This window comes from Moschus berezovskii, chromosome 14 (genome assembly GCF_049115385.1).
Source record: "Moschus berezovskii isolate FMDL1 chromosome 14, NW_MosBer_1.0, whole genome shotgun sequence".
Lineage (NCBI taxonomy): Eukaryota > Metazoa > Chordata > Mammalia > Artiodactyla > Moschidae > Moschus > Moschus berezovskii.
The window spans coordinates 55,022,444-55,035,903 of NC_142473.1; the positions used below are offsets into that span (position 1 = coordinate 55,022,444).

The 13,460-nt window shown below is 42.0% G+C and overlaps 1 protein-coding gene across 6 annotated transcripts in view; it reads left to right on the top strand.

The window, feature by feature from the left end:
- Positions 1 to 6,586, top strand: part of NUP98 (nucleoporin 98 and 96 precursor) — an 89,096-nt gene extending 82,510 nt beyond the window's left edge. For all 6 annotated transcript variants that reach the window (XM_055423553.2, XM_088843137.1, XM_055423554.2 and 3 more), the window contains 5 exons: positions 658 to 879; positions 2,936 to 3,177; positions 3,631 to 3,785; positions 5,067 to 5,178; positions 5,288 to 6,586. In XM_055423553.2, coding sequence (XP_055279528.2) covers positions 658 to 879; positions 2,936 to 3,177; positions 3,631 to 3,785; positions 5,067 to 5,178; positions 5,288 to 5,505 — 949 coding nt within the window. In that variant the 3' untranslated portion in view covers positions 5,506 to 6,586. The remainder of the gene's footprint in view (positions 1 to 657; positions 880 to 2,935; positions 3,178 to 3,630; positions 3,786 to 5,066; positions 5,179 to 5,287) is intronic.
- Positions 6,587 to 13,460: the final 6,874 nt, after the last annotated feature.

A 13,460-nucleotide genomic window follows, 5' to 3' on the forward strand; every position in this document is an offset into this window, starting at 1 on the left:
TTTGGTTGGTAAACCAACGCCCAGATCTTTGAAGCTTATGGGTGTGGGATCTTCATTCTTACTGTTCTTACGGTCTGGGATTTGGAAGTTAAGGACATCACACACAGACTGGTCCAGAATCATTGAGATCCCTGGGCCCCTTGCAGAAGAAAAAGCAAAAGCCTTGGGGAGACTTTCAAACCTTGGGTACTTGGATTTCTATATAAAGAATAATACCAACTGTAAGCAAAAGGAAGGAAATAACCATCATAACCATCACTAAGACTAGTCAGGTGTTCAGATAACAGGTGAAGTAGCACTTCAGCAACTTCAGATAGTAGAACAATGTGAAAGATGCTAAGGAAACTTAAACTTTTTTAAATGGTTGAGGAAAAGACACTATAATTAATGAAAGGGTGAAAGTTGTGAAGACTTCCTGGACCAGGATGGTAAAAATAGACCAAAGAAATACCAGCAGACTTAGGGGAGCCTAAGAAGGGAAGTTCCTTGGTTTTTGGTAGGATCTGTAATCTGGCTAAACCTAGAGGAGGAAGACTGTAAGGCTTATGATGCTTCTGCTCTAGGGTACTTGCCTTTATTGTTTTCTAAGCTATGGCTGAAAGAGTTAACCTATCCAGTGCAGGTGGGTTTGGTAACTCAGCACATTCTGCTTTGCAGACATTATGACCTCAACCAGCTGCTGGAGCCTCGAAGCATAACTGCGGATCCTTTGGACTATCGCCTAAGCTGGCACTTGTGGGAGGTGCTGCGGGCTCTTAACTATACCCATCTCTCAGAGCAGTGTGAGGGTGTGTTGCAGGCCAGTTATGCTGGCCAACTGGAGAGTGAGGGCCTTTGGGAGTGGGCCATCTTTGTCCTCCTGCACATTGACAACTCAAGGTGAGTGAGAAGCCATCAGATGTACTGGGTGCCTCTCGCCCAACAGGGCAACAAAGGAATCAAGTCTAAACACCTATTAAATTGGTATGGGAAATAATTAAGTGGAAAGGAAGGATATACCTGGGTGGAAAAATCCCATTAACTTAGGCACAAATTCCTTGAATGTTGTATGTTTAGAATTATGCAGAAATAATGCTGGCTGCGTTGCTTCAGTGGATCTGTAAAGGTTGGCAAGGAGTGCCCCTTCTTTGTCTCTGTCCACTGGCTTTCTCCCTTCCCTTGCCATCCATTCCTCAAGTTTGATAGTGTTGTGTTTACCTATTTACCAATACAATCTTGCCCAGATGCTTAATGTTTTGGTTCTCCGTCCTGAATGAAAACCAGAGAAACACCTTTACTCCCTGCTGTGAACTGTGTAAAGCCGGAGGTTTTTTGTTATTGGTAGCGGCATGGCATATTACTAAGAACAAAACCACTTAACACAATGCTTTGTTATATAATTTATATAATGCTTTTATATATCTTTATATTCTGTTGTAAGTACTTTAAATATATTAACTTGTTTAATGGTGATAATGAACCTGTGAGATAGACATTCTTATTGTCTGTTTATAGATGAGCAGCTCAAGGCATAGCGAGATTAGATAACTTTTGTTCAAGATCACATAGCTAGTAAATGGCAGAGTGAGGCTTTCAGCTCAAGGTACTCAGAGTCTGTGCTCTTAATCATTGTACTATACTATCTGTCATGCCGTAGGGCATGGAAAGTTGTTGTTTTGTAGTCCGGTCTTTCTAAATTCTGGCTCCACCATGTACTCACTTTGACCTAGGGTAAAGCTTACTCATTTTTGACTTAGAGTCAAGATAGTCTCTAGGCCTCAGTTTTTTAATCTGCAAAATCATAATATTGCTAATCTCTGTTCAAAGGTGACTATGAAATTAAAAATAAAAATATAAAGCATCCAGAAAAACCTTCCCTTTAAGGAATTTCTCTTTCCTCTTCCTCCTTACCAGGAGGCAAAATGATCCCAGAATTGCCCTCTGAGTTTATTTAAATATACTTTTGGAGAATTTCACATGGTAGAAGGCTGGCTGACAGGATGATTGATGACTGACTGTGGGGAAGCAGATCCTGTTTCCTAAAGAGGAGGAGAAAAGGAGGCAGTTGTCCTGAGACTGGGAGTTCTTAAAAAGCCTAGGCGTTGGCAAAAGAATCTAAGATGAGAATAGCTTTGATCTGAAATTAAAATGAGATATCCTTTGGCCCAAAGAAGAAATCTCTTTAAGTGGATTTAAGAGCAGAAAGAGTGAGTTTAGCCTAAGTCTAGGACTGAAGAGAAAATGAATTAGGAAGGCTGATGGCTATAAGGGAAAAAACAAGACCTGGAAGGGACTTTACGTTGTAGAACTATCAACTTTGTTTACTTACACTGACCATGTGGGACAAAGGGCAGAGAGGAGGTTGGGAATGAACTGCAGAGGATTGCTCGGTGGGTCCAGAATTCCCTTATCTCATCCTTTATCTCCTGTTACTAGAAAGGAAACAAAGAAATGAGCCTGCTGGGATGAACACACACATACACTCTACTGTATATAAGATGGATAAGCAACAAGGACCTGCCGTATAGTACACTGAACTCTGCTCAATATTCTGTGATGACCTATATGAGAAAAATTAAAAAAGAATGAACATATGTGCATGTATAACTGAATCATTTTGCTGTACACCAAACATTGTACAACATCAACTATATTCCAGTACAGTTAGAAAAGAGAAAGGGGCCAGTGAGGACAAAGCCTTTAGGGGGCAGTGGACAACCTTCCCAAGAGTATTCATCCTCAGACTGATTTGACCATGAAAATACAATGTGCTTCTGTTTTATTTCATTTTAAAAATTAATGCTGGTATGTCACCTTAAGTGAAGCTTGAGATGGTCCTCTATGGGTCAGCACCTGCAGTTTCGGAGACTGCCTCAGGGGCCACTTTGAGCCATCTGAAGCAGCCTTCTCCATCGGTAAGGATGAGATTTTTCCCAGCTGATGTTTCCTCTTATAGCACGCGGGAGAAGGCTGTTCGAGAGCTGCTTACCCGGCACTGCCAGCTGTTGGAGACCCCTGAATCTTGGGCTAAGGAGACTTTCCTGACTGAGAAACTTTGTGTGCCCGCTGAATGGATTCATGAGGCCAAAGCAGTGCGAGCACACATGGAATCCGACAAGCACTTGGAGGCCCTCTATTTATTTAAAGCAGGACACTGGAATAGGTGCCACAAACTCGTCATCCGGCACTTAGCTTCTGGTGAGTTCTTCGGACTAGGGTCTGTGTCTCCTGGAATCACCCCCAGTTCTTCAAACATCTGAGCCCATGATGAGTCAAACCAGGGACAGTGATCAGTACAGAGCATGGCAGACTTGAATCAGATCACACTTTGTAAAAGCTCCCTGTGCAAAAGATGCTTAGTGAGGGTGAGGGGCAGAGGTCAACAGCAATATCTGTTAAATCCCCATCTGCCAGGAATATTCTTGATGTAACTGTGTTAAGCTTATTGTTTAGAGAGTTTCATTCAGCAACACCAGAGATAGCTATATGGGAAACTGAAACCAGAAATTCTTTACAATTTCTTTAAGAGAATTTTGAAATATCTACTGTAATTCTCAAGTCTGACCCAACATAATTTTCCTTTTCATCCTGTCTTGGATTTCTGCCATCTCCTTCCTCTGTACAGTTTCGGTCAATATTTTGTTTCTTCAGATGCCATTATTAACGAGAACTATGACTACCTGAAGGGGTTCTTGGAAGACCTGGCACCTCTGGAGCGCAGTGGCCTAATCCAGGACTGGGAAACATCTGGGCTTGTTTACCTGGACTACATTCGGGTCATTGAAATGCTCCGTCATATACAGCAGGTACCTGGGCTCCTTAAACCATGGCCTAGTTTTTTTTCCCTGGCCCATAAAGCCAGCGAGACAGCCAAAGGCTTGAGCAAAAACTTGAAAAACTCACTGACAGACAGAGCACTGTCAGTGCAGGAGGGGTGTTTTGATGAAGCAGATTTGATGTAGCTATTATGACAGCTCTATCAAAACTTGAAACATTTTTTTGTGGCTTATTGCTCAGTAGTGTGTAGTGGACATGCCAAAGACTTGTCCTTAGTCAGTCCCCTCCCCTTGTCCTCCCCTTTTCCACTAGTTTTAAGGGAGAAGCTTTGGGTTGAGAGATCCAGTAAAGATCAGAGATTTAGCGTAGATAATTTTTCACATAATATTTGGTATGTTTTAAATTGAAAGTGTTATGGGGGCATTCTGGTGGCACCTATGGATGGATCTCTAATATTTTTAAACACCTAAGATATAAATATATAGGATTACAAAATAAAGCAATTATATTAAGATAGAATTATCAAAATATTAAAAACTTGTGCTATGTAATAAGTGCTTTATTAACATCCTAAATAAGAAGCTCTAGCACTGTAATTTTGAAATACTTAAAGATTACCAACAGCTGTAATACCAGGGAAGCCCATGGTGCGCCCGCCAGTGCAGGAGATGTGGGTTTGATCCCTGGGTTGGGAAGATCCCCTCTAGGAGGAAATGGCAACCCACTCCAGTATTCTTGCCTGGGAAATCCCATGGATAGAGGAGCCTGGTGGGCTACAGTCCATGGGGTCAGAGAAGTCAGGCACGACTTAGCGACTAAACAACTGTAATGTAATAGGAAAGGAAGTGATTTCTGTTGATAACAAAGTCACAGTTCCTGTTGATATCTACATTAATAATCAAGTGCTAATTCTTAGTTGGAGTCAGAAGACCTAAATTAAGTGCTAGTTTGGGCTCCACCTCTCACTGTTGTGCTCTTAAGTCAATACCATGTCTCTGACCCAGATTTATATAGATTTTTGGTGCTATGTTGAAGCTTGCTAATTACATGGTTCATGAATGGTGATTTCACAGCTTGCCCAGTCCTAGGCCCTATACACTATATTGCTTTCCTGTTGTGTATTGCTAAGATCCTGTCTTATCTTCAACAACTAGGCTAGATGGTGGGAACATGACATTGCCAGCCAGCTTCTTGGGTTTTCCCTTCCCTCACCTCACTCTCGTTTCAGAGGGTTGCATAGCCAGTCTATGGATAGGATTGGAGTGATGTGAGTTCCTTTTGGCCTAATTGGTTTCCCTGCTTCTTTGTAGGTGGATTGCTCAGGTTATGAACTCGAGCAGTTGCATACCAAAGTGACCTCACTGTGCAACAGGATAGAGCAAATCCAGTGTTACAATGCCAAGGACCGCCTGGCTCAGTCAGGTCAGCCTCTCGCCTCCTCTCCCTGCCTGCCTGCTCACTGCCTGTCTTTGTGATTATTATATCCCTGCCTCACCCCTTCGTTTGGTGCTCACTCTGCTCTTTTCTCCAGACATGGCCAAACGTGTAGCCAACCTGCTGCGGGTGGTACTGAGCCTTCAGCATGCCCCTGATGCAACCTCCGACTCAACGCCAGACCCTCAGCGAGTCCCTTTGCGCCTGTTGGCTCCCCACATTGGCCGGCTCCCCATGCCTGAGGACTATGCCTTGGAGGAACTGCGCAGCCTCACACAGTCCTACCTGCGGGAACTGACTGTCGGGAGCCAGTGAGCCCTGGGCTCCTCCCACCACACTCACATGCTTGTTCACACTCACCACACAGAGGGCTCCTGCATCGAGTTGACTGCCCTGTTTGCCGTTCTCTGGCTTGGCTGTGGAATCTCCCCTCCTTTCCTGCTGCCCAAGCAGCAACTTCCAGTTGTTCAGGGCTTTCTTACTACTAAACATAGCATAAGGGCTTTTGGAACCCCCAAAAAAGGAGCCAAGTCTGTTTTTACCATCCTCAAGAGCCATTCTTGTTTTTTTCCATTTTAGAAATGGTCAATAAAGCACCTTTGGCAGAATTCCTCAAAGAACCAGGGAATCCTTTTCCTCCCTCAGCCATTCTGAATCTTGTGACTCTCAATGCCAACCTGCTACCCTGCTCCTACTGCTCTTTTATCCTCGAACTCTTTAGAAGGAGTGAGGCAGGTGCTGGGACAAATGTGTGGACCTAGCACCTTCCTTAACAAGTGAACTATCCACAGAAGGAAGAGAATCTGTCTCTGGAGTAGATTGATGCTTTGCATGACTTGGAATCAGGAGAGGGTTGAACTGAGGAAGCAGAACAGGGTCTTTCTGACTCATTTAAGGTAGAAGTGAGTGCCTGCTATGGAGCCGTGGGGCTTCAAGGCTTGATTGTTCTTCCTGCCTTGAATGTTCCGTGAACACCAGAACTAGCTGTGCAGGAGCCCTTGGTCTCATACTCCCTGTCTCTGGGAAACTCCCAGAACTCATTTTGGTGCCTGGTTTTCAGTCATCTGGCAAGGCCTCTTGCCTGGATTTGCCTGGAGTTTCAATGAAACATGGTAGATCGGGTAGCCCTCTTTCCCTCCCATTCCAGCCCAAAGCATTTCCCACCCTCCATCTACAGTCGCAGAAGGTAAAGCCCTCACTGAGGCAGGCAGGAAGCTGAGCTTCAGGGACAGGCAGAGGGCCTTCGCTACACTGTAACCAGCTATGGGGAGCCCCAGGTAACCACTGGAGACTGCTGGTGTGTGGGCTATCACGGACAACATAGCCATGCCTGGGTCTTTATGCATGAAGATTATGTAAAGGTTTTTATTAAAAAGTATATATATATATATATAAACGATCTAGATTATTTTCCTCTTTTTCTGAAGCTACTTTCTTAAAAAAAATAAAATGAAATGTTTATAGCATACCTGGTATTGGCTTTCTTTGGTGTTTTTGAGCCTTGTTGTCCCAAGGAGCTTTATGATGGCCTTGTTTAATTTGCAGTCTAAAGGGGGAGACTGGCGTGGGTTAATGGGAGAATAGTTGCAGACTAGATCAAAGGCCAGGTTTATAAGGGTCAATTTGGGTGTGAGGGGTTTGAGATTGATGAATCCTGACTGCTGTACATTTATTTATATGTGTTTGGACTCCCAGTGGGGGGTGGGGCAGGGTTTCAAATTGCCAAGTGGAATATACTTAGTATTCAAAGCCTCTTTGCTCTTCTGCTCTGGGGTTTTTTAAACCTTGCCATTTCACCTCAGTTTCCACTGTGTAAAGGAGATAATGATCCTGATATGCTGCTTCACAGGGCTGTTCTTGAGAGGGACCAAATGAGGCTGATGAGTAGTAAGTAGGCTGGTGGGTTGGTTCTCTTATTGAGCAATTTCCAGTTAGGATTAGGCCAGAGATTTCTGGGACGCTGAGGAGATGAGAAAACTGAGTAGATCTTCCTGGTAGCTGGGGTTTCCCTTTCCCTTGGGTCCCTGAGGACAAGGGTTACTCAGCTGGGAATCTCCCTCCGTCACTGACTGAACCTGAGCAAGTGAGTCACAGAGCACTGCTGCCCTTCTAAGGATTTGTTCCGTTTCCTCACCAGCGGTGTTTTGTGAAAAGGCAATACTATAAAAGTGGTTAGCCTTTAGAAGTGTTAAGAACCGTGAATATGGGCAGTATTTCCTCTTCAGTTCAGCTCAGTCGTATCCGACTCTTTGTGACCCCATGAACAGCAGCACGCCAGACCTCCCTCTCCATCACCAACTCCTGGAGTCCACCCAAACCCATGTCCATCAAGTCGGTGATGCCATCTAGCCGTCTCATCCTCTGTCCTCCCCTTCTCCTCCTGCCCTCAATCTTTCCCAGCATCAGGGTCTTTTCAAATGAGTCAGCTCTTCGCATCAGGTGGCCAAAGTATTGGAATTTCAGCTTCAACATCAGTCCCTCCAATGAACACCCAGGACTGATCTCCTTTAGGATGGACTGGTTGGGTCTCCTTGCAATCCACGGGACTCTCAAGAGTCTTGTCAAACACCACAGTTCAAAAGCATCAATTCTTCAGTGCTCAGCTTGCTTTATAGTCCAACTCTCACATCCATACATGACTACCAGAAAAACCATAGCCTTGACTAGATGGACCTTTGTTGGCAAAGTAATGTCTCTGCTTTTTTAATATGCTTTCTAGGTTGGTCATAACTTTCCTTCCAAGGAGCAAGCATCTTTTAATTTCATGGCTGCAATCACCATCCGCAGGACAGGTTTTTCCTTTAAAAAAAAAAAATCTCAAATATTTATCATTGCAGCTATACTGCATCACAGAGAATAGGCTCGCAGTTCAAAGTGCATGATAAAGATGAACAGTGCTTCCCTGGTGACTCGGTGGTACTGGTGTCTCCCAGTACAGGAGACACAGGTTCAATCCCTGATCTGGGAAGATCCCACATGCCACAGAGCAACTAAGTGTATGCGCCACAACTATTGAGCCTGTGTACTAGAGCCCCAGAGCTGCAACCACCGAAACCCGAGTGCCGCAGAGCCCATGCTCCACAAGACAAGCCGACACAAGGAGAAGCCACCACAATGAAAAGCCCACGCACCACCGCTAGAGAGTAACCCAGCTCGCGGCAGCATCAGAGACCCAGCACAGCAAAAAATAAAAAAATTTTTAAAAAGATGAACAGTCTTCTATATTTCAAACTACATTGAAATATACATTTAAATTTTTTAATTTCTCAAAAATATAAAAATAAGAATTAGTTGTTTCAACACCCAACAGAAAGCTGTAGAATTCACAAACTCATACAATGTGCAAAATAAGTATTTCCTCCACACAATGCTGGAATAATGCCAAAATAATGTTAACAGAAGCCCGGAGATCAGGCATCATCAGAGCCAACGTAATTTTTAGGTGTTTGACTCATTTTGTTACTTTGTATTTCTAGAAAATTTCAGATTTTTTTATTTGTTGTCTCTTAAAGAACCAGTTGTCAGACTTAATGGTTTTACTGGAGTTCTATATTGTAATATATTAACTTGTGCTTTAAAAATTCATTTCTCCTGCTTTCCTAAGGGTTTTTTAAAAAATCTTACTGTAGAAATTTTCACCCATACAAAAGTAAAGTGATGTCTTAATTTAATCTTGATCTTTACCCCCTTCTTATTTCTACCCACCCCGATGGGATTTCTAAGGGAGATCATCATTTCATCAATACAAAAGCATTCCTACCATAAATTTTTATAAATATAATACCATTGTTATACCTAATACAATTAACAATAATTCTTGAATATTAACTAATATCCTCATTTTCAAACTTTCCCAGTTGTCTCAGAAGTAAAATTTTATTACAGTTGATTTAATTGAATCAGGATCTAAACAGGGCCCACATTTGGTTGATAAATTCTCTCTCTTTTTAAAATGCCCTTTATTTGATGCAGTACCTGAGATGTTCGTCCTTTAGTATAGAGGGCCAGGGCTTCTAGATTTGACTGACTGTGCCTCTACCTCCCTTACTTGCTACATACCACTGGTTAGATCTAGAGACTTGATTAGACTCACGGTCCTCATTAGTGGTGCTGTTTTTCATCACTTGGGAAGACACTGTCTCGTTGTCCCACTTTTAGTGATGTTAAGATTGTTGATTCAGTTGTTATCAGCCTCATTTATCCTTTATAACGTTTCCATCAAGCTTCCACCTAATAATCATGCCAAAATTAATTATGGCACATTCCTTTTTATATATGATTCAGTATTTTTAAAAGTGAAAGTGGCTCAGTCATGTCTGACTTTTTGCAAACCCATGGACTATACAGGAATGGAATTATCCAGGCCAGAATACTGGAGTGGGTTGCCTTTCCCTTCTCCAGGGTGTCTTGCCAACTCAGGGATCAAACCCAGGTCTCTCACATTGCAGGTGAATTCTTGACCAGCTGAGCCACAAGGTAAGCCCAAGAATACTGGATAGGGTAGCCTATCCCTTCTCCAGTGAATCTTCCCGACCCAGGAATCGAACCAGGGTCTCGTGCATTGCAGATGGATTCTTGACCAACTGAGCTATCAGGGAAGCCCAGTATTTTCAAAATAGAGGCTTAAATCACTTATCATTAAGGTGTTTTTTCTTTTTTTTTCATCATGGCTTTTAAAAAATTACCAATTTTTATAATTGTTTTTTCAAACTAACATTTTCACCCCTAAACATTATATATAAGAAATATTTCAACTTTTTTTTTCAGGTAAACATACCAATTTTTCTATAACTGATTCAGTTAATTTATGCAGGTGCTATTTCCAAGTGTTTTGAAGCACTCTTGAATTTAGCCTTTATTTTGCTCTAAAGGTATTCTGCTGCAAAATGTTATTTTTAAGTGTAATTTGAGTGTAAGACAACCTTGTGCCCCCAAAAGGTTGAATAACTGCTGATGAAAATGGTACAGAAAGAAGAATGCATCTTTTACCCCACACATCTACCACTCACTCTTGTGTCATGTTGTCCACCTTTGTTTTTGTTTTGGCCCTCAGTTCAGTTCAGTCGCTCAGTCGTGTCCGACTCTTTGCAACCCCATGAATCACAGCACGCCAGGCCTCCCTGTCCATCACCAACTCCCAGAGTTCACTCAAACTCATGTCCATCGAGTCGGTGATGCCATCCCGCCATCTCATTCTCGGTCGTCCCCTTCTCCTCCCGCCCCCAATCCCTCCCAGCATCAGAGTCTTTTCCAGGGAGTCAACTCGTTGCATGAGGTGGCCAAAGTATTGGAGTTTCAGCTTTAGCATCAGTCCTTCCAATGAACACCCAGGATTGATCTCCTTTAGAATAGACTGGTTGGATCTCCTTGCAGTCCAAGGGACTCTCAAGAGTCTTCTCCAGCACCACAGTTCAAAAGCATCAATTCTTCGGCGATCAGCTTTCTTCACAGTCCAACTCTCACATCCATACATGACCACTGGAAAAACCATAGCCTTGACTAGATGGACCTTTGTTGGCAGAGTAACGTCTCTGCTTTTTAATACACTATCTAGGTTGGTCATAACTTTCCTTCCAAGGAGTAAGCGTCTTTTAATTTCATGGCTGCAATCAGGATCTGCAGTGATTTTGGAGCCCCCCAAAATAAAGTCTGACACTGTTTCCACTGTTTCCCCATCTATTTCCCATGAAGTGATGGGACCAGATGCCATGATCTTTGTTTCTGAATGTTGAGCTTCAAGCCAACCTTCTCACTCTCCTCTTTCACTTTTTATTAATATGCTTTTTATTCAACATCACAACCTCCAGAATCGTAATTAAGCCCTTCAAGTTCCATGGACAGACTGAGCAGGCTCTCACAGCCCCCACACCACAGTAAAGGCGCAGAGTGGTGGACCGCTGTACTACAATGAGAACCGGACTCACTGGAGTACATTCCAGTCCAAAAATCTGGAATCAGGAATAAGGGTTCCCACATCTCAGCCACTCTCTCTTTTTTTTTTTTAGTTTCTTTTTTTTTTCTCTTCACTTTCATCAAGAGGCTTTTTAGTTCCTCTTCACTTTCTGCCATAAGAGTGGTGTCATCTGCATATCTGAGGTTATTGATATTTCTCCCGGCAATCTTGATTCCAGCTTGTGCTTCTTCCAGTTGTTTTGGCCCTACCAGGGATCAAACCTGTGCCCCTTGCACTGGAAACATGGAGTCCTAAACACCGGACTCCCAGGGAACTCTCATTGTCTCCCCTTTGGCAAGTACAATAACCCTGGATTTTATTAATTATGTACAAACTATTTTCTAAATTATTATATGAGAAGATTCACTTGGTGTGCAATTGTTAATTTTAACACATACACATTTGTATAACACCCCACAATCAGTATACAAAATGTTTCATTACCCCTCAAATCTCCCTTTTCCTATCTCTTTACAGTGACCCTCTTCCTATCCCTTATTCCTGGCAACATGTTCTCCTAAACTATAGTTTTGTTTTATACAATGTAATGTAAATGGACTCATACAATATCTGATTCTTTCACTTAGTATGTTTTCAGGGTTCATCTGTATTATGTTGTTGTTGTTTAGTCTCTATGTCATATCCAACTCTTGTGACCCCCACGGACTGTAGCCCACCAGGCTCCTCTGTCCATGGTATTTCCCAGGCAAGAAAGAAAACTGGAGTGGGTTGCCATTTCCTTCTCCACGGGATCTTCCCAACCCAGGGATCAAACCTGAGTCTCCTTCACTGGCAGGTAGATTCTTTACCACTGAGCCACCAGGGAATCCCCATCTGATAGCATAAATCAGTACTTCATCCCTTTTTTAAAAAAATTTTTTATTAAGATTTTATTATTTTTAGAGCAGTTTTGGATTCACAGCAAAATTGAGTGGAAAGCACAGAGATTTTCCATAAACCCATTGCCCCAGCACATGCATAGTTTCCCCCAGTAGCATTTTGTTACATTTGATGAACCTACATTGATACATCTTCATTAGTCAAAGTGCATAGTGTACTTTACATGTGATGATGCTTAGTGTTGTCAGTTCTATGGGTTTAGAAAGATGTATAAAGACATGTATCCATCATTATGGTATAGAAAGTGTTTACCATATAGAGAGTATAAAGTCTTTTCACTGCCCTAAAAATTCTGTTTTCTGTTGAGTCTTCTCCCATAGTCTCCTGAAACTCCTGCCAACTACTGAACTTCCTACTATCTTCATAGTTTTGCCTTTTTCAGAATGTCATATAGTTGGAATCATATAGGATGCAGCTCTTTCAAACTGTCTTCTTTCACTTAATAACATGCATTTAAGGTTCCTCCATGTCTTTTCATAGCTTAATAGCTCATTTCTTCTTAGCAATGAATACTAAATATTCCATTGTTTGGCTTTACCAGTTTTTTATCCACTCACTCACTGAAGAACATTTTGTTTGTTTATAGGTTTGGCAATTATGAATAGAGCTGCTATAAACATTCATGCATGAACTTTGTGTGACCATAAAAGTTGTTACTTCTCTAAGCATTGGATTCCTGGGTCATATGGCTAAGATATGCATAACATTCCAGTAAACTGCCAGACCTTTTTCCAGTGTGGCTGCGCCATTTTTGCATTCTCACAACCCATATATGAAAGTTGCAGTAGCTTCACAACCTCTCCAGCAATTGGCATAGTTAATATTTTTATTTAAGCTATTCTAATAAATATGGAGTATCTCAACTGATATTTTAATTTGAATGTCTCTAATATATAATTATGTCCACTTTTCATGTGTTTATCGGCAGTTCTTATCTTTTGTTTAAATGCCCAAATTTCTTTGCCCAGTTTTTTTTCTTTTGTGTGTGTTCTTGTGTTGTTTTTAAATTTCTTGCTCATTTTAAAATCTGATATAGTTTATTATTGTTCAGTTTTGAGAAATTTTTACAGGTTCTGGATACAAGTCCTTTGTTGACGATGTGATTTGTAAATATTTTCTTCCAATCTCTAGCTTGTATTTTCATTCTCTTAATGGTGTTACAACCCCTGCCTTTTAATTAGTGTATTTAGGCCATTTACTTTAATGTAAATATTGGTAAGTTGACTTTAAATTTGTGAAGTGAAAGTCGCTCAGTCGTGTCAGACTCTTTGTGACCCCATGGACCCCATGGAATTCTCTAGGCCAGAATACTGGAGTGGGTAGCCAGCCTTTCTCTTGTCCAGGGGATCTTCCCAACCCAGGGATCAAACCCAGGTCTCCTGCATTGCAGAAGGATTCTTTACCAGCAGAGCCACAA